The 19,995-nt window shown below is 41.3% G+C and overlaps 1 protein-coding gene across 1 annotated transcript in view; it reads right to left on the bottom strand.

Annotated features, from left to right (window-relative positions):
* LOC136877554 (TBC1 domain family member 14) overlaps nucleotides 1–19,995 on the bottom strand; it is a 586,811-nt gene that overhangs the window by 123,214 nt on the left and 443,602 nt on the right. Inside the window, exon 2 of the mRNA XM_067151695.2 lies at nucleotides 3,245–3,377. Within this exon, the coding sequence (XP_067007796.2) occupies nucleotides 3,245–3,377 (133 nt within the window). The remainder of the gene's footprint in view (nucleotides 1–3,244; nucleotides 3,378–19,995) is intronic.

The following is a 19,995-nucleotide window of genomic DNA, read 5'->3' as shown; positions in this document are numbered from 1 at the left end:
TCTGGAAAATTCATTTTCATTTAATGCTTCAGGAGACATAATTTTCATGCTGTTTTCTATTTCCAGCTGAAGCTTTACTTTGAGCGTCAAATCACATTTTTCTGTATTTGTAGGCTCGACTTGCATATTTTGTTCTTCCTTTTCGACATTCCTTTTACCATTTAATCTCTCAATTAAAGAAACAATCTGATGTTTTTTATCAGGACTTTGCTCGGACTTGAAAATGTACGCTATATTTCATCATCGAACGCGAACGCCACATTGTTCTGTTCGTGAAGTTGATTTGGGCTCGTTAACGCCACACTGTCACTAAGAGGATTTTGTAGGTAGCATAATACGCCACTCGACTCATTTCTTCGGCGATCTTTCATGCGCTTTTGTAAATGTATCTTGAATTTAAAAGCCAGCTCAGAGTTATTTTCATTTAACTGCTTGAAAGGAAACTTAAGGGCAGCATCAGCTGTGCATAAATTCGCATCAGTGCGACACAGTTAATTTGACTAGAGCCAAGACTTTAATGATTTCATCGATGAACTCGAAATCGGACTCTTCCAACTGCACTGGATTATTCAAAAGTACTGACAGTTTCGCTTCACACAGTCTATTTAGCAAATTTTTAAAAATGATGCCAATCCCGAAAATCCCAGGATTCTGAAAAATTAATCCTGAAAACTACGGGATTGAAAAGCGGCTGGGATCCAGGGATCGAATCCTCTACTCAAAGTCCAAAGTGATCTGACCCTTGGTCAAGTGGTTTGAGTTGGATTTGGTCCTCAAAGTGAATCAAGTTGCACAAGCCTGAAACTGAACTATCTCAAGGCTTCATTAGCAAAATCTTGCTCTGAAAACTTGTAGTGAATTATGTCCATCATTACAATTTATGAGGAAAGTAAAGAAACCATGAATAACTTTTGTGTGTGTGTGTGTGTGTGTGTGTGTGTGTGTGTGTGTGTGTGTGTGTGTGTGTGTCCTCGTTCAGTTCTTTATAGGGTCGGGTATGAAGTGAGACGTATCTTCGTAGCGAGTTTTTACGACTTGCTGCCCTTTCTGACATCAACCTCATCAGAGTTAAGGAGATGAAATTAGTGGCGTGATAGAATGGAGAGGGGGAAACCCCCTGTTCAAGGCTTAACGTTCCCATCCGATGGACGAAATCACCACCAAGTGTCATATGATCTCACTCCACATGAATAATGCAGAGAGGTTTGGAACTGAATCCAGGCTTTTGACATGCAATCTTGTGATTAGAAATTGTATAGTACCAAATCTTCTACCCTGCCGGCCAACATTCTGATAGTGAAATTTGTGTCGACCAATAGGACTCTGTCAGAACATATAGATTTGAAGCCTTAACGTCACCAGGCGGGGCTCGTATTGCCCTTAAGAACAACTTCACCAACACCACTGTTTGCAATTCGCACGTTCAAGGTTGGAGAATCTCATCTGGCACATCCGTACTCACATATGCTTAAATGAGAGGGACCCGAGTCAGCAGATTTACTGACATAAATAACCCCTTTCGGAGCGGAATTCCAGCACCGTTATTCTGAACCCAAGTTAGTGGATTCCATCCCGGCTCAATACAGTAATATTTGAAGGTGATTAAATACACCAGCCACGTGTCGGTAGATTTACTGGAACGTAAAAGAACTTCAGAGGAACAAAATCCTGGCAACAGAGTCTCCGAAAACCGTAAAGGTAGTAATGGGTCGTAAAACTATTATTATTAGAAACAAAGGGCATCATACAAATTTACCAAAGAAGAATTTGAGGTTGAAATGAACGCGAAATCCCCAACATGCAAATTAAACGAACACCGGGAGGGAAGGTTGTCCTATTTAAGAAACGTGCAATTTTACAAGTAGTATTCAGAGAGTTTATACACATAATCAAATTAGACATTTATGTTTTTAAAATACATATGCGTGTGATTAAATATATATTATTTAAATAACTATAATAAATATTAATTTTTACACTGAAATTTACTAGTGATATTATTCTAATTGTGAAATCGAATTACAGTTGTATGTTATTTCAAATCTGAATGTAAACAAGATTGGGGGTAAACATTTTCAAAAGAACTACTGAAGATATGTCGAAACTAATGATTAACGGTTATTTAACGGAAGTTGTGTCGGACAAAGGAATGTAACCACCAAACCAAGTCCTATGGTGCAAAAGCCCTGAAGGGCCTTGGCCTATCAGCTGACATCTGCTCAGCCTAATAGCCTGCAGATTACGAAGTGTCGTGTGGTCTCCACGACGAATTCTATTGGCCATTATTCTTGGTTTTCTAGACCGTAAGGTAGCTCCTCAGTTATAATAGTATAGGCTGAGTGGACCTCGAACCAACCCTCGGATCCAAGTAAAATTCCCTGACCTGGCCGAGAATGGAACCTGGGGCCTCTTCGAGTAAGAGACAGGCAAACTACTCCTACATCACGGGGCCGACAATGTTACCAACAGGTTGCTGGAATAATTCACCTTAGTTAAACATAACTGGGATGAATTTCATGAATACAATTTGGATGATTCAATTCAATACTTTGACAATAGTGTTTTATATACTATAAACAATAATAACAAAAACGGAGAAGCTAAGCTTATAGTATGTGTCACACTTTTGATAGTGGCTACAAGTAAAGAGCAACCTACATTTTACGGCCAAATAAATTTCAGTGTTTAATGCTATACTGTTCCTTACCCCATTTTGCTGCATGTGTAAATATTAAGCATTTAGGAAAAGAAAATGTTCTTCTGAGACAGGACTTTACGTACAAGTTAACCTCCACGAGGTCCAAGTTTCATTCCGCATCACTCACATCACGCATCACGCCCTATTTACCAAAATCATTGTAATTCGATATTTTATAAAATCAGGAAGTAACTTAGAATACAATATAATACGCCTTGTAGTGATTTCATAACTTCTTGGCTAAGTATCAACAAACTTGTACGGATCAAAACGAACACTTGACATTTTCATTGAAATTGAAAATTCGACCCACAATTAGGCCTGCATGTCTTCCTTTTGAGTTTAATTTGTGGAAATAACACTACTCACACACAATTTCTCACAAATATCAATTTGAGCTCAAACAAATGTAACTAACTGGACAAGATACAGAACTCATTGTAATAAAATGAATACAAGCCAATACTCATTTTTCTCACTCACCAACGAATAGTCCAAAAAGTCGGATGGAGAAACTTTGCCACTTGTCCATAAGTGGCCGCTTACCTCGATTTCCTCTGTTTCTGGTTGGCGAGGTTTAGATGCGGCTTTACCGAACAACTTCCAGCCAGGAGCTCCACTACAGCCCGCACCACCACTACTTGGGCCATCTCGGGACAGTTTCCACGCGAACACGTTTCTGTAAGCACATATACAAGCTCTATACTATTTGCTCCATGTGGTAACACACTAATCAACAAAGTATATACCGTCGCGCCTGCAAAAAACCGCTATGTGATAATATTTTGGGAGAAATACTGACCCGCAGCACATATATCATGAAAAGTCTGATATTACTCGCACAATATTGAACCTTATCGGCCAAAGTTCTAAGCTAAAATATTTCACATAGCGGTTTTCTCAGGCGCAACGGCGATATGCAGTACAGAAACTGAACTTAAACGTAAAGAGATGGAAATCACAACGCTCCTTGAAGTAGGGCTGCAAAAAGAAAGGCAAATATACGTTAAGAGTTGGAGACTTCTCCATTCACTTAGTTTCATAAATACAACATTGAATCAATTAAATTGGTCGAGTAAACAATATGAAGAGAGGTACTTGAGATCAAAATGAGAAGGATAATAGGTCCATATGATGCTACATGAAAACATGAGGTCTTCAAAAATACTGAACAACCGCAATCTGCTCCATTTAACTGCCTCAATGCAATTCAATACAAGAATTGTGTATTTGTCTTCGAAGAACGAACGCGGCAGTAGTGGCTGTAGTATAGTAGTACTAGTAGACGAACCGGTGTGGACAGGACGGCTGCGATCATCGCGACATCTTGCAGTGAACATTTTTATCTTCAGCTGTGTAATGGCGGTAAGGGGTGTGACTTTGAACAACTGATTTCTAGCCGTGTACTTATAAAACTCACCGTGATAAAGACGTGCGATCACATACTTTCTTACTGTATACAACAAAATCGGTCGAAATTATAACAATCATGTTCGGAACGCTTCATTACGGTTTTCGGAGACGCCGGGGTGCCGGAATTTATTTCAGCAGGAGTTTTTTACGTGCCAGTAAATCTACCGACACAAGACTGACGTATTTGAGCACCTTCAAATGCCACCGGATTTAGCCAGAATCGAACCTGCCAAGTTGGGATCAGAAGGCCAGCGCCTCAACCGTCTTAGCCATTCAGCCCGGCACCTAATCTCCTCCCCTCACACAAAATATGTGCACCAATCAAAAAGAAGGTATAAATATATTTTGTACAATCAAGTGTTCCGAACACGATTTTTACATAATTTGATTACCGTGCATAATTTAGACCAATTTTGTTGTGTAAAGCAAGGAAATATGTGGTTACACGCCTTTATCACAGTGAGTTTTTAAGTACGCGGCTAGAAAACAGCTGTTCCAAGATACATCCATTACCGTCATTACCACTGCCTGCTCGATCTGCATCCAATGGCTGCTTAAACTGCCCGCTCATTACAACATTTTAACATGGCATTAAATGAAACAGTGTGTTTAGAAAAATCCACGGTAGGTGGCAGCACCAAATGGCCCCAGTCTGTCGGAATGAAATAGCGGAAAATAGGCTAGTACTGCACTTCTTTTTAGTATAAATGGTGTATTATACAGCATTGTGTTTGTTGGCGGATTGCTTCTCCGAAAGATTATGAGTATGGGCAGAGATTAAAATTAATATAGTCACTTAATATAGCCACTTCATCAGGGAGCGATGAAGTTTGGAGTAGGTATTTCACCGCTAATAAAGGAAGGATTGCGAACAGAAGCCACTAATTTGAATTATCTGAAGAAAGTTTGTTCTCTTATTTGCGACAAAATGACAATTAAAGAGCGGTTGCTCTATAATAAAGAAGAGGACAGATTATATGGACTTGTCGAAGCAGAGGGAGTCTATAAAGAAGAAATTGGAATAAACCATCAACTCGCCAACGAATTGCTGTGCTTCGTAATTCATGAATTGACGAAAAAATTTACGATTCCGCCTGCCTACTTCATGGTGAAGTCATTACAAGGAAATGAATTTTCCTCCCGGTTCAGCAGGTTTTGAAGGCGGGATTCTATGTTATTCGTGTTGTGACGGACAAGCATAGAACAAATACTCCCAAGTTCCAAAAATTTCGTGACGGAGAATTAAGTCGTGTGTGGTTTATCCATGCAACTCCATGTGACAGTTTCTGCCAATATGTTGAAGAGATACAAGAAGCGTCCAAAGATCCCAATAAAAAAGACTTGCCAAAGAAACACATCAACTCATTGGCTGAATGGTCGGCGTTGAGGTCTTTGGTTCAGAAGGTCCCGGGTTCGATTGCCGTCCAGGTCGTGGATTTTAATCGCGTCTTATTAATTCTCCTGGCTCAAGGAATGGGTGTTTATGTCTGTCCCAACACTCTTCTCTTCAAATACAGACAAAACACCACACTGTCAACCATGGCAGAAACGCGCAATAGTAATTAAGTCCCTCCATATGAGGTTACGTCAGGAATGGCATCCGGCCGTAAAACAGGAGACAATCCGCATGTGAGAGATACAGTTCGTACCTACAAACCTACAGGTGTGGGAAAATATGTGGAAGAAGATTCTCTACTTCCTCTTTCATTGGTCATCTTCTACATAATTATTTTTTTTATGTGCTGACACAGGCCTTTCAGGAGATCCATTTGAAGCTATGTTTAGGGCTATTAAGAATGCAAGAGGGGGCAGTGACATGACTGACTCACGGGCTGCTCAGAATTCCGTAAAGAGAATTCTGAAATCCGGTATTTTAATGTCCACCGATGGTGCTAGCGTTATGCACAAGCAAATTTCACGATTTTCTGCCTCAATATCTTCTTCAGATTTGACTAAACACAACCAGTGGTATTTGAATTACTAGAAGATGTTCGTGAGACCGCGGAATCAGTGTGTGCCACTTTGATAACAGCTTTGCAGGCACTAGTGTGCGTGGTTATTTGGTGCGTGTAATCCAAGAAGAAACTGAATGCAATGCGTGCATGAATAATGTTTACACCTCACTTAATGCATCCTTATTGATGAACTTGATCAGTTACTCGGATACGCCTGCGGTATCCCCAGCCGCGATTTACTGGCCTAATTACGGGGCTATATGAATGTGTTGAGGTTGCTCTACCGCACTGCAAGAACTCTTCGATTCATTTCAAGTGTGTTAGTAACAATAATCACCATGAACTTGCGTCACAAACTGTGATGGCCAAAAATTTGAAACCTTCGCTCAGTAATGTAGGAAAGTATAATACAGACGATTTTCCAGGTTTTCTTGTCCGTCGAAACCTCCTTCTCGAGAAGCCCTGAAACTATAAATCCTTTTTCTACTTTATTTTCAGAGTTTGAACTTATGTGCTTGTCTACTTGTATTCCTGCGATAACTAAGGTCGTTTGGTGCTGCCATCTAGCGGCGGATTCTTCGCAAGTCGTGTTACACGTTTGTGTATGTAATGAGCGGGCAGTACAAGCAGCCATCAGGTGCATATCGAGCAGGCAGTGGTCATTGCACAGCTGAAGATAAAGTTAACCGCCAAGATGTCACGGCGAGCAGCCGTCCTGCAAGGTTTATTATATACGGTAGGGATGGGCGCGACTGAAACCTGGAATCGAGAGCGTCGACGCCATCGACTCCGAACACCGGTCTCGGTTCGCATGAAACCTCTCGACTCCAAGCGAACTTGACTCTCATTGCGGGGCCGCTTGCGTGTCGAGGCGCGGAAAATAACATGAAATATCATTACATGTTGCTGCTCATTTACCCATTGGGTTTTTTAAGAGTATAGTAGAGTGAAGTACGATATCGTTAACGAAGACGACGAGCGTAATGGTGAAGTTGAAATAAAATTAAACGTGTCAAGTCAGAAAGTATCGGCATAGCAGACCACGGACATTTAATTTTACGTCTTTATTTGTCGTGATCAGGAAATTGATAAACAGATATCGATGGTTAATCATTATGAAATGCACAAGAACGATGAAAACAAATCCAATATGGGTAAATTCTCTATCATAATTCGAACATAGATTACACCATTAAAAACCTCCGCGGCTCAGGCGGCAGCGCGTTGGCCTCTCACGGCTGGATTCCGTGGTTCAAATCCCTGTCACTCCACGTGAGATTTGTTTTTCTCCGGGTATTCCGGTTTTCCCTGCCATCTTCCATTCTAGCAACACTCTCCAACATCATGTCATTTTATCTGTCAGTCATTCATCATTTCCCCAGAGGAGTGCGACAGGCCTCGGCAACCGGTACAATTCCTATCCTCGCCGCAGGATGGGGGCTTCATTTATTCCATTCCTGACCCGGTCACTGACTGGAAAAAAGGTTGTAGGTTATCATTATAATTCAAGGACCACGTTGTCTTGTTGCATTATTATTATTATTATTATTATTATTATTATTATTATTATTATTATTAGTAGTAGTAGTAGTAGTAGTAGTAGTAGTAGTAGTATACACAAAAGCCCCGTTTCGCGACAGCCCTGGTAGGCCTTGGCCTACCAAGTGACCTCTGCCCAGCTCGAAGGCCAGTAGATTACGAGGTGACGTTTGTTCAGCACGACGAATCCTCTCGACCGTTATTCTTAGCTTTCTAGACCCGGTCTCTACCTCAACGTGATCACGAAACCTGAGATACAGGTAAAAATCCCTGACCTGGCCGGAATCGATCCCGGGGCCTCCCTAGACTGCAGAGGCGGCTATTATGACGCACAATGGTTGGTAAAATATTTGTTGTAAAATCGTACTCTAAGCACTCGCTTCTTTTTTCTGTTTTATGCCCCAGGCCAGGGGTATTAATCATTTACAATTAAAAAAACCTAACCCGGCCGAGAATCGAATACGGGACCGCCGGGCGACAGGCGCATGCGTTGCCCCCTACATTATTCTTTATTCTTTATTCAAATGCCGGTAGTTATTTCATTCCTGCCCGGTAAGGGGCAGGCGGGCCACCAGCTAAACGTGTAGCTCTTTGGCCGGTGAGTGAGTACATAAAAGTAGAATTTTGGAACACATACATAGAAGTATGTCTCGTACATACTGAAAACAAAACATAATCAAATACAGATTGAAACAGAGAAAATGTAAAACATAAACAAGTATATAACAAGGAAATATTATGTGATTTCTTCCATGTCAGTCTATTTTTCATTGATTTCGGTTGGCACACAAAGTATAAACGCACAACACATCGTACTGAGAGAGAAATGTCTTCAGTTCATCTTGACGTACGATACGAAAAACACTATGGTGGAAGCAGAAAGAAATGGACGAACACTAGTGGAACAATGAGGACGCGAGAAACACAGAATGATTGAAAATGAACACGGATAGAGACGACACTGGTAGTGTCGTAAAGCACTCAGACACAGATATTGGAGGCCGGTACCACTGTCGCGAGGAGCATCGTAATATCCAGTAAAAGAAAAGTTAGAATAAAAAGGCAGTGGGACAGAGGGGGAAGTTACGTGATAGGGGTGGGGAAAAGGTAAGAGATAGCAGGAGAGCGGTCATTATTAAGGATAGCGGTGGTAAGAGAAGAAAGGTTGAGGGCTTCTTTAATCGCAGAATGATTGATGGCTAGGGCAGATTGTAAGTATTTGAGACGAAGATCATGAACATGAGTAAGGATGGTGGGGAAAGAATAAAGAGGTTGGAAGTCAGCAGAAGGGGTGTCAAAGGGGAGATGGTATGCAATACGCATAGCATGTCTGTCAAGTTTAAGCAAGGTCACGTATTGTTGTCTGTCAGCTGTGAGCCAGGTCAATGAACTGTATGTTACGACAGGGCGGATAAAAGATTTATAAACTGTGAGGATTTGGGAAGGACGGAGGCCCCACGTTTTACCAGTGAGAATACGAAGGGCTCGGAAGCGTTTAAGGGCACGTTTGTATACTTGTGTTAAATGATGTTTCCAATGAAGGTTGTTCTGGAATTGAATACCAAGGTAGATTAGGGTATTAGTTTCTGTTAGTGGAGTATTATACAACGTTAAAAGAACTCGGTGACGGGGTCTAGTGAGGCGGGATTTTTTCCGAAATACAATAAATTGGGTCTTGGTGGGATTAACAGCAATATGCCAGGCGTCGAACCAGGATTCGAGAACGGAGAGGTAGGTCTGTAAATAACGGGTAAGAGTAACAGTAGTAGGTGTAAGTCCAAGGACAGCCAGATCATCGGCATATTGATAGAGTCTTAAAGGGGGGTCGGGATGTGGGATATCATAAGTATATAAAATATTGTGGGATATCATAAGTATATAAAATATATAAAAGTGGGGAAAGGGGGGAACCTTGGGCTACGCCCGCAGTCGTACGAAAGGAATAGGAACGGGTACCACGGATGAGGATCTGTGCTGATCGATGTTGAAGATAGTTGAAAATAAATCGAATGATAGTGATAGGAATGGGAAGATGGCGTAACTTAAAAAGCAACCCAGCATGCCAGACTGAATCAAAAGCCTTATTCACATCGAGGCAAACTAAAGCGGCAGTTTTACGGGGGCGAAGATAGGCATTGAGAGAAGAGGATATGTGAAAGAGGTGATCGTGAGTGGAATGATGGGATCGAAAACCGGCTTGAGAGGATGGAATAAGACCTAGAGAGTCGAGATAGGAGGAAAGTCTCCTACTCAGAATCCCTTCTAGGATCTTGCTGAGGACAGGGAGTAAGGAGATTGGGCGATAAGACCGAATGTCAGATGGGAGTTTATGGGGTTTTAGGAATAAGAGAAGATTGGCGTTACCCCAATGATCGGGGTACGCGCCTGTATAAAGAATGTAGGTGTAAATAATGCTAAGAAGATCAAAAAGAATAGGAGGGGCTTCTTGAATATGACGATATAAGATGGTATCGGAGCCGGGGGAGGTGTTTTTCCGATGTGTCAGGAAAAGCCGGATATCAGTGGGTGTAATGGGAGCATTTAATGGATGAGTATAATCAATATGAGAAAAATGGAGGAATGAAGGTTGAAGTTCAGGGAGGTTAGGATCAGAGTAAGCAATGATGGTGAGTTCGTGAGGATGATGGAAATTAGGGGCGTGGGAGGGGGAAAACACAGTTTGATAATAGTCAGCGAAAAGATTAGCCTTGTCTTGGTCAGTTTGTGGATGATTGGGGGGATGTGTAATAGGGTAGCGAGGAAGAGGGTTGGTAGTTTTGGTTAGTTTTCGAAAAGTCGTCCAAAAACGTTGAGGGTCGTGATAATCAGCTAGCTCAGTACACTTGTCCATCCACATTTTACGTTTAATAGCTTTAATATGTGAGCGCGCGTGGCGTAAAGTTCGGCGGTGTTGTTGAAGCGTAGTAGGGTCCTTGGTTCGAGTATATGCAGTAAAGTAGTCATGAGCTAGCTGCAATAAGCGGAGAGCTTTGGGGGGTATAGGAGGTTTGGAGGGGTGGTAGGAGTGACGAGGAATATGAAGAGAATCTGCGGTAAGGATAACTCGCTCTATTTTAGAAATTAGGGCGAATAGAGTGGGAATATTAGTAGGCGGTACAGCATCACTGAGTAAGTTAGTGAGAGTAGTGCGATAAGTATTCCAATTAGTGTGATTGAAACGACGAGTAGGGGGAGGGCGAGAAGGGAGTAAGGTCTGACGGGGAAGAACACCAGGAAAGGTGAGAGGGGCTGGGGCGTGATCGCTACCTATAGAAACGAGCTGCTGGATGGTGATAGATGTGGCAAGGGAGGGAGAAAGAAGGAGGGCATCAGGGGTGGAATTATTGGATGGGAGGGTGTGGAAAGGAAAATGGAAGCGCATGCCCCGGAGAGACGTACATAAATTAGTGAACTCGGAGATTTGAGTAGGGGTATATGAAGTAACATTAAGGTCTGCAACTATAATATATTCAGAAAATGTAGCGTCTATGTATTTAATAAAATCAGAGGGAATGAAAGGTTTAGACGGTATGTAGATAGTAGCTACCGTAATGGTTTTCTGAGGAGTAATTACTTCGAGTATTAGATATTCAGAGAAATTAGTAGGGAAGTGAAAGTAGTGCTGAATAACAGTAAAATCCCTTCTGACGCCGATAGCCACGCCACCACGGCCTTGAGTCGGACGATCAGCGCGATAGAAAGTAAACCGGGGAAATTGAGGCATTTGGGCCGGCGTCAGAAATGTCTCATTCAGAACAAAAATATCCGGGGCATACAATGAAAGGGAGGTGTCCAGCAGCGGCCGATTGGACTTAAGAGATCTTATTCGCATAGTAGAGCTTCAATACGCTAACGCATAAAGTGAACAGTACTTAGGGGAAAAAATGCAAAATGCATTTTATTCCCCGAGTACGCCACGTCGACATGAGTGTTCAAAACCAATCGAGCCGCTAGCTGGATCTGATTTAGGATGTGTGGGCGATGGAAGGGGAGGACGTTCTATAACACCATCGTAATAAAACGAATGATGTTCTCAGAACTCGGGGAGGGGAGGGAGGACGAAGAGACAGGGGTAGGTAGGTGTTGAGATTGAACAGGGACAACGGTTTCAGGATGATCAGGTTCAGGAGCAGGTTTGAAACGACATTTATAACTGAAAGCAGGATGATTTTGATTACAATTAACACACTTTGGATTCGACTTATTGGGACAAGCATGAGTAGGATGCTCCTCACGTGAACAGATGGCACATACCTCCGGATGAACACATGGTGTCCCTGGGGCGTGGTCGAACCTCTGGCACGTCCCGCAGCGGATCTTCTGAGGTGGTGATGTTCTGGAGGGTTCCACCCGATGGCGCCGGGCGTAGATCATGGCGCCGTCACGGAGCAGGGCGTCGAGCGTCGAGACGTCGCGTGATAGAATGCGAACCAATGAAGTAGGTCCTTGAGCGTTCCGAATACGGATGACTCGGTAGATGTGGTGGCCCTCGAGTTGGAGTTGAGCAGCCACCTCATCGTCGGTGTAGTCTCGGTCGACTCCATAAGCAACCACAGATAGAATTGTTGCTGGTCGGGTGGGCGGTGCAGGACGTTGTGCTGGACGCTGTGTGGTGACATTAGTGGCCCGTGCATGTGTCCCCAGTTGATGAGCTCCGATGTTACTCGTGAAGTGATGGTAAAATGGTTGGCAGGTTTTAAGATTATAACCATCTCTCGTCCGTTGGATTTCAAGTTTATAATCCTGAAGATTGGGCGTGAATTTTGCAATTAGTTGATAGATGCACCTGACGTTGGCCTTGGTGATGTCCAGATTTGTAAGCTTTATCAGATAGAAAGGCGGTTGAACAGTTGGCTGGAGCGTTGGAGTAACAATACTGCGCTGGCGAATATTAGGTGGTGTTGCTGGGTTTTGCGCCGCCTGAGCATAACTACGTACATGTGCAGGCATGTACGGTGCAGGTTGGTCCAACAGGTTGGGCAGTTGGTGGGCGGTCGATGGTCCAGGGCCCAGCAAATGAATCCCAAGGTCCGTTCCAGAAGATTCCAGACGAGCATGAGATCCCGGTGAGGTTTCGACAGAGCCTGGAGAACGTTGTATCAGGGATTGTGTCGGACAAATTCTTTTCCTTTCTCCATCAGGACTTCCCGAACCAGATTCCGATAAACGACGAGGTTGTTTTGTTTGAGTAGTTTCCATGTCCTTTGGTGGCGACCTGGGTGAACGTGATCGCGCAGGTGATGGCGGCGGTGAAGGAGTCATCGCGTAACTTCCAGAAACTTCCTGATATGTAGACGTAAGCACAGTCTAATATACACAGTCGCGAAGCTCGGCTTATTTTTTTCATCCATGCGACTGCAGCGCTCCACGTGGCCAGCAAGCTGCCGGTCTTCTGGGATGTGAAAGTTGTATACGTTTTGCGAGGTAAGCGTGAGGTAATTACATTATAGATGATCGGTTTACTATTAAATTGACATGGTATGTACGAAAGGAGGTGTGTGTGGCGCAATAAATTGCTCAGTTACAAAAAGACACCAGAGCTATCATTCTTTACGCTTTCTAAAGATCCTGAACATTAAAGCCTTAATTACTGCTTACATTTTCGGATAAGAGAACAATATTGTGAAGATTCAGATTTTTAACTTCAGATAAGTAGGCATTTCGTTCATCACCGATTCAGGAATGTAACTCATAGTGAAATCCATCCAATTATATGAACTTAAATAACGTTTTAACACAACCGTAACCTCTAACACGTAGCGGTGTTTTGATTTTCAATGTGTAGAAAACTGCTTGCCGCCATGTGTAGTGGTTAGTGTGATTAGCTACCACCACCCGGAGGCACGGGTTTGATTCCCGGCTCTACCACGAAATTTGAAGAAGTTGTACGAGGGCTGGAACGGGGTCCATTCATCCTCGAGAAGTTAACTGAGTAGAAGGGAGTTCGATTCCCACCTCAACCATCTTCGAAGTCGTTTTCCGTGGTTTCCCACTTGTTCAGACAAATGCCGGGATGGTACGTAAGTTAAGGCCACGGTCGCTTTCTTCCATCTCCCTTGTCTATCCCTTCCAATCTTTCCATTCCCCACAAGGCCCCTCTTCAGCATAATTGGTGAGGCCACCTAGGCGAGTTACTGGCTCTCCTCCCCAGTTGTATCCCCCAAACCAAAGTCTCACGCTCCAGGACACTGCCCTAGAGGCGGTACAGGTGGGATCCCTCACTCAGTCCGAAGGAAAAACCAACCCTGGAGGGTAAACGGATTAAGGAAGGAAAAAAGGCAAGAACATTGCTTGTAAATAGTAGGGGAGATGATTTATTGAAGAAAAATGTGAACTATTTGTACAATAACATCACGTTATGTTCCAATCATTTTGGAGACAGCCAGTTTATGTCAGCAGAGAAGAAGAAATTAGTATGGAATCTCCGCAGATTTCTTCGAACCGAAAGCCCGTCTCAAAGGAACACAACACACAGAGTCATACGTTGCACCGACTCAGATAGGTCTTTTGGCAACAGTGGGATAGGAAAGGGCTTGGAGTGAGAAGGAAGAAACCATGGCCTTAATTAAGGTACAGACTGTTTTGACGATGGGAAACCACGAAAACCCATCTTCAGGGCTGGCGACAGTGGAGTTCGAACCCACTATCTCCGAAATGTAAGCTGATAAGCCGCCCAGCCACTTGCTCGTTTGTCAGAGGAGCCGAGAGAACATGGGCTGTATGCTCACTAACTTCGATGTAGTATACAATTAATTCCCTAATTTTAATACCTGATTTTCCACATTAATGCTGTGAAGGTACTAAGTCATTAGTGTTGAAATTATTTGTGAAACTAAGATTAGATTACCTTGTGATATTTTGCAATGAAAGTTTTCAGTGTCATAAAACAAAAAAGCTCAAAATCCAGCCATTTAGGTTCCTGAGATGTTTGAATATTGTTTGAATTGTTTTATAGTTCATTACTATTTTTATGATTTATGTGAAATTACCAAATTCAGTTCAATAATAGGGTTTCGAAAATGGCTAAGACCTCAACTACAGTGGTATGATCAGCTGTTCATTCTAAAATAAACTATTGCTGTTTTCCTTCGGTATTATTACCACGCTGTAGTCTAGTGTATCAACGTAATTAAAATGTACGATTAATATAGTTGTCGAGGTGGTTACAGTTTTTAATTTACGTGGGAAAGTGCATTCAACTGTTGGGTAGAGAATTGTTCCGGAGAGTTAAAGCTTGCTGGCCGCTATGAGTGCTAGTGTCGTTCCGCCTGACAACAGGATGCCATTTCATTACTAAGGAGCTTCGCGACTGTGTATATTAGACTGTGGACGTAAGACTGTCGACTGGTAGAGATTCCGGTCCGATCATATACTGTAGACTGAGTTCTGATGTCGCCCCCTACACCGCGGAGCTGAGCTCGATAAAGTCAATATTGGCAATTATGTAAAAGTATACTGTCAGATCGATTATTACCACTACAATTATCGTCATCATTATCATCATCGTCGCCAAAATAGACATACAACATTAACACTAACGATGATAAAATCCCGAAACAATATTTAATGTTTGCTGGCTAATAATCATCTTGTATTCATCGCATCACGAGTTACCAAGGGAGGAACGTGGAACTATAATTAAAAACTGTTCCGACAATAGTTGATAGATGGCGTTACTGCATCAGTGGAGTCGACACTGGAGTCGAGAGTGTCGGTTCCAGAGGTGGCAGTCTCGACTCTTCGCGACTCCGTTCGCAGCCCATCCCTAATACACGGGAGGCCTAAGATTCACTAGCGCTGTGAAGAGGAGGCGGACCTCCTGTTGATTGAATCGGATAATATGATTACAGCGCTCCTCCGGTGATCTCCGGTACTACCGACGGAGGCAAAGCAGTTACGGAGCTCCGGAGGTTAACCGGAGGGCCGCCTCCTATTCACAACAGTAGCTCCGAGTGTAAGGACGTAGTGGGCTGTAATTTCAAACTTACGTCCATGAATGTAGGCGCCCTATAAAAATCGTTACCTACGTAATAGTCCGCGCACCTTTTAGCGATATTTCTTTGTACGGGAGGGTGGAGGAAGGAGGGAGCTCTCACGGTTCCGGCTATACTGCCAACTGAATGAAAATTAAATCTGAATTGAATCGATAATATGATCGATCGATATGAATTTTCTAAACCTTTATTATCTTCAGCCAACAACTGTGTCATACACACTTTATGTAACATTATATAACATTTCTCGATGCGAATGTTGTTCTCAGCATGAATTCTATAGTTTGGCTTTGCTGTGTATACAACAACAGTACTAGTACGTAAAGTGTACGCCAGATGTCACACAGCGATACATAAGCTTGCCAATACGAATCTCGAAGATACCCGAGGTCGACCTATTTCAGCACTAGGGTGTCCATGTATCACTAAAAGGTGTGCGTACGGTACACAAAAATTGATCTATATCACCGATATTCCATAAAATATCCCTTAACAAAGAACGTTTAGTCGTTCAGAGTAATTCAATCATCCTCTCATTTGTTATCAAGAAAATGTAATTATATCGACATATAATACATATCCCATATACCTGTAGGTATAAACCCTGTAGATACAACAAACAATATATCTAAATAGGTTCAGTTGTTTCTCAGAAAAGTGCAGGCCCTACCTGTGCAGAACTTACACAGTACACTTCGTTTATTATTATTTTTTTTTTTTGCTAGGGGCTTTACGTCGCACCGACACAGATAGGTCTTATGGCGACGATGGGATAGGAAAGGCCTAGGAGTTGGAAGGAAGCGGCCGTGGCCTTAATTAAGGTACAGCCCCAGCATTTGCCTGGTGTGAAAATGGGAAACCACGGAAAACCATCTTCAGGGCTGCCGATAGTGGGATTCGAACCTACTATCTCCCGGATGCAAGCTCACAGCCGCGCGCCTCTACGCGCACGGCAACTCGCCCGGTCGTTTATTATTATTATTATTATTATTATTATTATTATTATTATTATGGAAATATTCCCATTATATTGGCGCTAGAATACAGTAGTTTCAAGTTAAATTTGAATTCGCTTTTAATTTCTGGACATATGTAAAAAACGCGAAAGACGTGCAGAAGTATGGGATAACTAGCAAGATACCCGTGCTTCGCTACGGTATTATACTAGATATATAATTGAATGCTTATTGTTTTAGATATATAATCCCCCGAAATTCGCGATCTGACTCGTTTTCTATTATTTTACGCACGTTTCCTCCCATTTTTCAATCTTTCTTTCCAGCAATCGATTTCGTACTTCCCGGGCTAGGCTCAGATATTCCTCCCGGTCAGTTGGGTCCGTAAATCTTTGCCATCTTTTCCTATAATCATTTTTAATATGGATAAAATCCTTCAGGAGATCCGGCGTGGTGTCATATTGGGTGCCTTGGCGGCACTGAACCCGCGGCCGGACTGCATTCTTAGTCATTACCCGTCCAGGAGCCGTTTCCAGCGCGGTCCGCACATTTGACGACGGTCCGGAGCATTATTATTATTATTATTATTATTATTATTATTATTATTATGTGTTGCTGGAATGGCTGATGACAGGGAAAACCGGAGTATCCGGAGAAAAACTTGTCCAGCACGAATGTCACATGGAGTGACCGGGATTTGAACCACGGAACCCAGCTGTGAGAGGCCGGCGTGCTGCCGCCTGAGCAACGGAGGATCCTTATAAGTACATTAATAACAGTAAAATCAATTGGTCTCACCTCCTTCTACACCCCACCGCCGTTAAGTTTATTTACCGCCACCCCCGCCCCCCGCAAAAATTTAAAAGAAGGCTTGTTTCTTTATGTTTAAGGGAGATTCCAAACACCAATGTTCACGTCTATTACCTTCAGTTTTGAGATATAAGTATCCCCATAAATATAATTTACTTTTTTCACTTCATTTCACACTACCCCCCCTCTCCCCAAGTGAATTTTCCCGCAAAAAATACTTGTTTCTTTAATAGTACAGGATCTTCTAAATACCAATTATCACGACTCTAACTTCTTCAGTTTTTGATTTATGTGTCCTCATGAAAGGAATTCAACTCCTTTACACTCCCGCCCTCCAAGATGGTTTCCCCCCCAAAACGCGTTTTTCTTTGTTTTTACGGGAGATCCAAATACGAATTTTCACGTCTGTAACAACTTTAGTTTTTATTAGATGTATGTATTCTCATACAATGAAGTCAATTAATTTTTCAATTCTTTCACCCCCACCCCCCTTCATTGGATTTTCCGAGAATACGTGTTTCTTTACTTTTAAAGCAGATTGCAAATATCAAATTTCATATCTGTAACATCTTCATTTTTGAGATATCAGTAGCCTAATTAAAATAATTCAACACCATTTTCAGTCACTTTTACGCCGCTCCCTTCTACCCAAGTGGTATTTCCGAAAACTAAAAATACACGTTTCTTTATGTTTAAAAGAGATAAAAAATACCATTTTTCACTTCTGTAACATGTTAAGTTTTTTTAGATATACTGTGAAAATTCTCATTTTAAAATTTCACCCCTTTTGAGTTCCCCTTAAGTGGAATTTCGAAAAACAAATCATGTATGTTTCTTTACATTTACAGAAGATTCCAAACACCCACTTTTTTCGTCTGTAAGATTTTACGTTTCCAAGATATTCTGTAGATATAGTCTTTCAAAAAATTCACCCCAATTTGTCACTCCTGTTTAACCGCCATTAATTGGATTTTCCAAAAACTAAAAAATACGCGTTTCTTTATTTTTAAAGGAGATCCCATATACAAATTTTCAGTTCTGTAATATCTTTCGTTTCTGAGATATATGTATCCTCATTAAAGGCATTCAACCCATTTTCACCCTTTTACACCCCTCCTATTGGAATTTACAGGAAACAAAAAAAAATACGTGTTCCTTTATTTTTAGAGGAGATTCTAACTACCAATTTTTACGTCTGTAAATTTTAAAGTTTTAAGATGTAGACACACACATTTTTAAAAATTCACCCCCCAATATTTGGATTTTCCAAAAACGAAAAAATACGTGTTTCTTTACTTTTAAAGTAGATCCCAAATACCAATTTTCAGGTCTGTAATATCTTCAGGTTCTGAAATATAAGTAGCCTCATTAAAGGCATTCAACCCATTATTCACCCTTCCTCTTGGGATTTTCCGAAAACAAAATAATACGTGTTTCTTTATATTTAAAGGAGATTCTAAATACCAATTTTTACATCTATAAACTTTAAAAGTTTTGAGATATAGATACACTCATTTAAAAAAAATCACCTCCTTTTCACCCCCATTAATTGGATTTTCCAAAAACAAAAAATACTTGTTTCTTTATTTTTAAGGAAGATCCCAAACACCAATTTTTAGGTCTGTAATATCTTCAGGTTCTGAAATATAAGTAGACTCATGAAAGTCATTCGACCCCTTTTCCAACCTTTTCCACCCTTCCTATTAGGATTTTCCGAAAACAAAATATACGTGTTTCTTTATTTTTAAAGGAGATTCTAAATACCAATTTTCACATCTATAACCTTTAAAAGTTTTGAGATATAGATACACACATTTTAAAATATTACCCCCTTTTAACTCCCCCCTTAACTGGAATTTCCAGAAACAAAAAATAGGTGTTTCTTTATTTTTAAAGGAGATCCCAAACACCAATTTTCAGGTCTGTAATATCTTCAGTTTCTGAGATATAAGTAGCCTCATTAAAGGCATTCAACCCCCTTTTCACCCCTTTTCACTCCTATTGCAATTTTCCGAAAACAAAAAAAATACGCATTTCTTTATTTTTAATGAAGATTCTAAATACCAATTTTTACATCTGCAAACTTAAAAAATTTGGAGATATAGATTCACTCATTTTAAAAATTCACCCCCTTTTCACCCTCCGATTAATTCGATTTTCCAAAAACAAAAAATACGTGTTTCTTTATTTTTAAAAGAGATCAAGTGTACCAATTTTCAGGTCTGTAATATCTTCAGTTTCTGAGATATAATTACCGGTATCCTGATTAAAGGCATTCAACCCCTTTTTCACCGTTTTCACCCCTCCTATTGGAATTTTCTGAAAACAAAAAAATACGTGTTTCCTTATTTTTAAAGAAGATTCTAAATGCCAATTTTTATTACTCTAAATCTTTAAGTTTTTGAGATACAGATATTCTCATTTTAAAAATTAACCCCCTTTTTCACCCCCTTAGCCACGGAATATCCAAAAATCCTCTTTTAGCGAGCACCTACATATTAATATGAATGTAACCCCAAAATTTCATTTCTTTATGTCCAGTAGTTTTGGCTCGGCGATGATGAATCAGTCAGTCAGTCAGTCAGGACAAGCTATTTTATATATATATAGATTACTAGCAAGATACCCGT

This window comes from Anabrus simplex, chromosome 7 (genome assembly GCF_040414725.1).
Source record: "Anabrus simplex isolate iqAnaSimp1 chromosome 7, ASM4041472v1, whole genome shotgun sequence".
In the NCBI taxonomy this organism is placed as follows: domain Eukaryota; kingdom Metazoa; phylum Arthropoda; class Insecta; order Orthoptera; family Tettigoniidae; genus Anabrus; species Anabrus simplex.
Note: the sequence above shows the minus strand (reverse complement) of the source record. Positions and strands in the feature narration are given on the sequence as shown.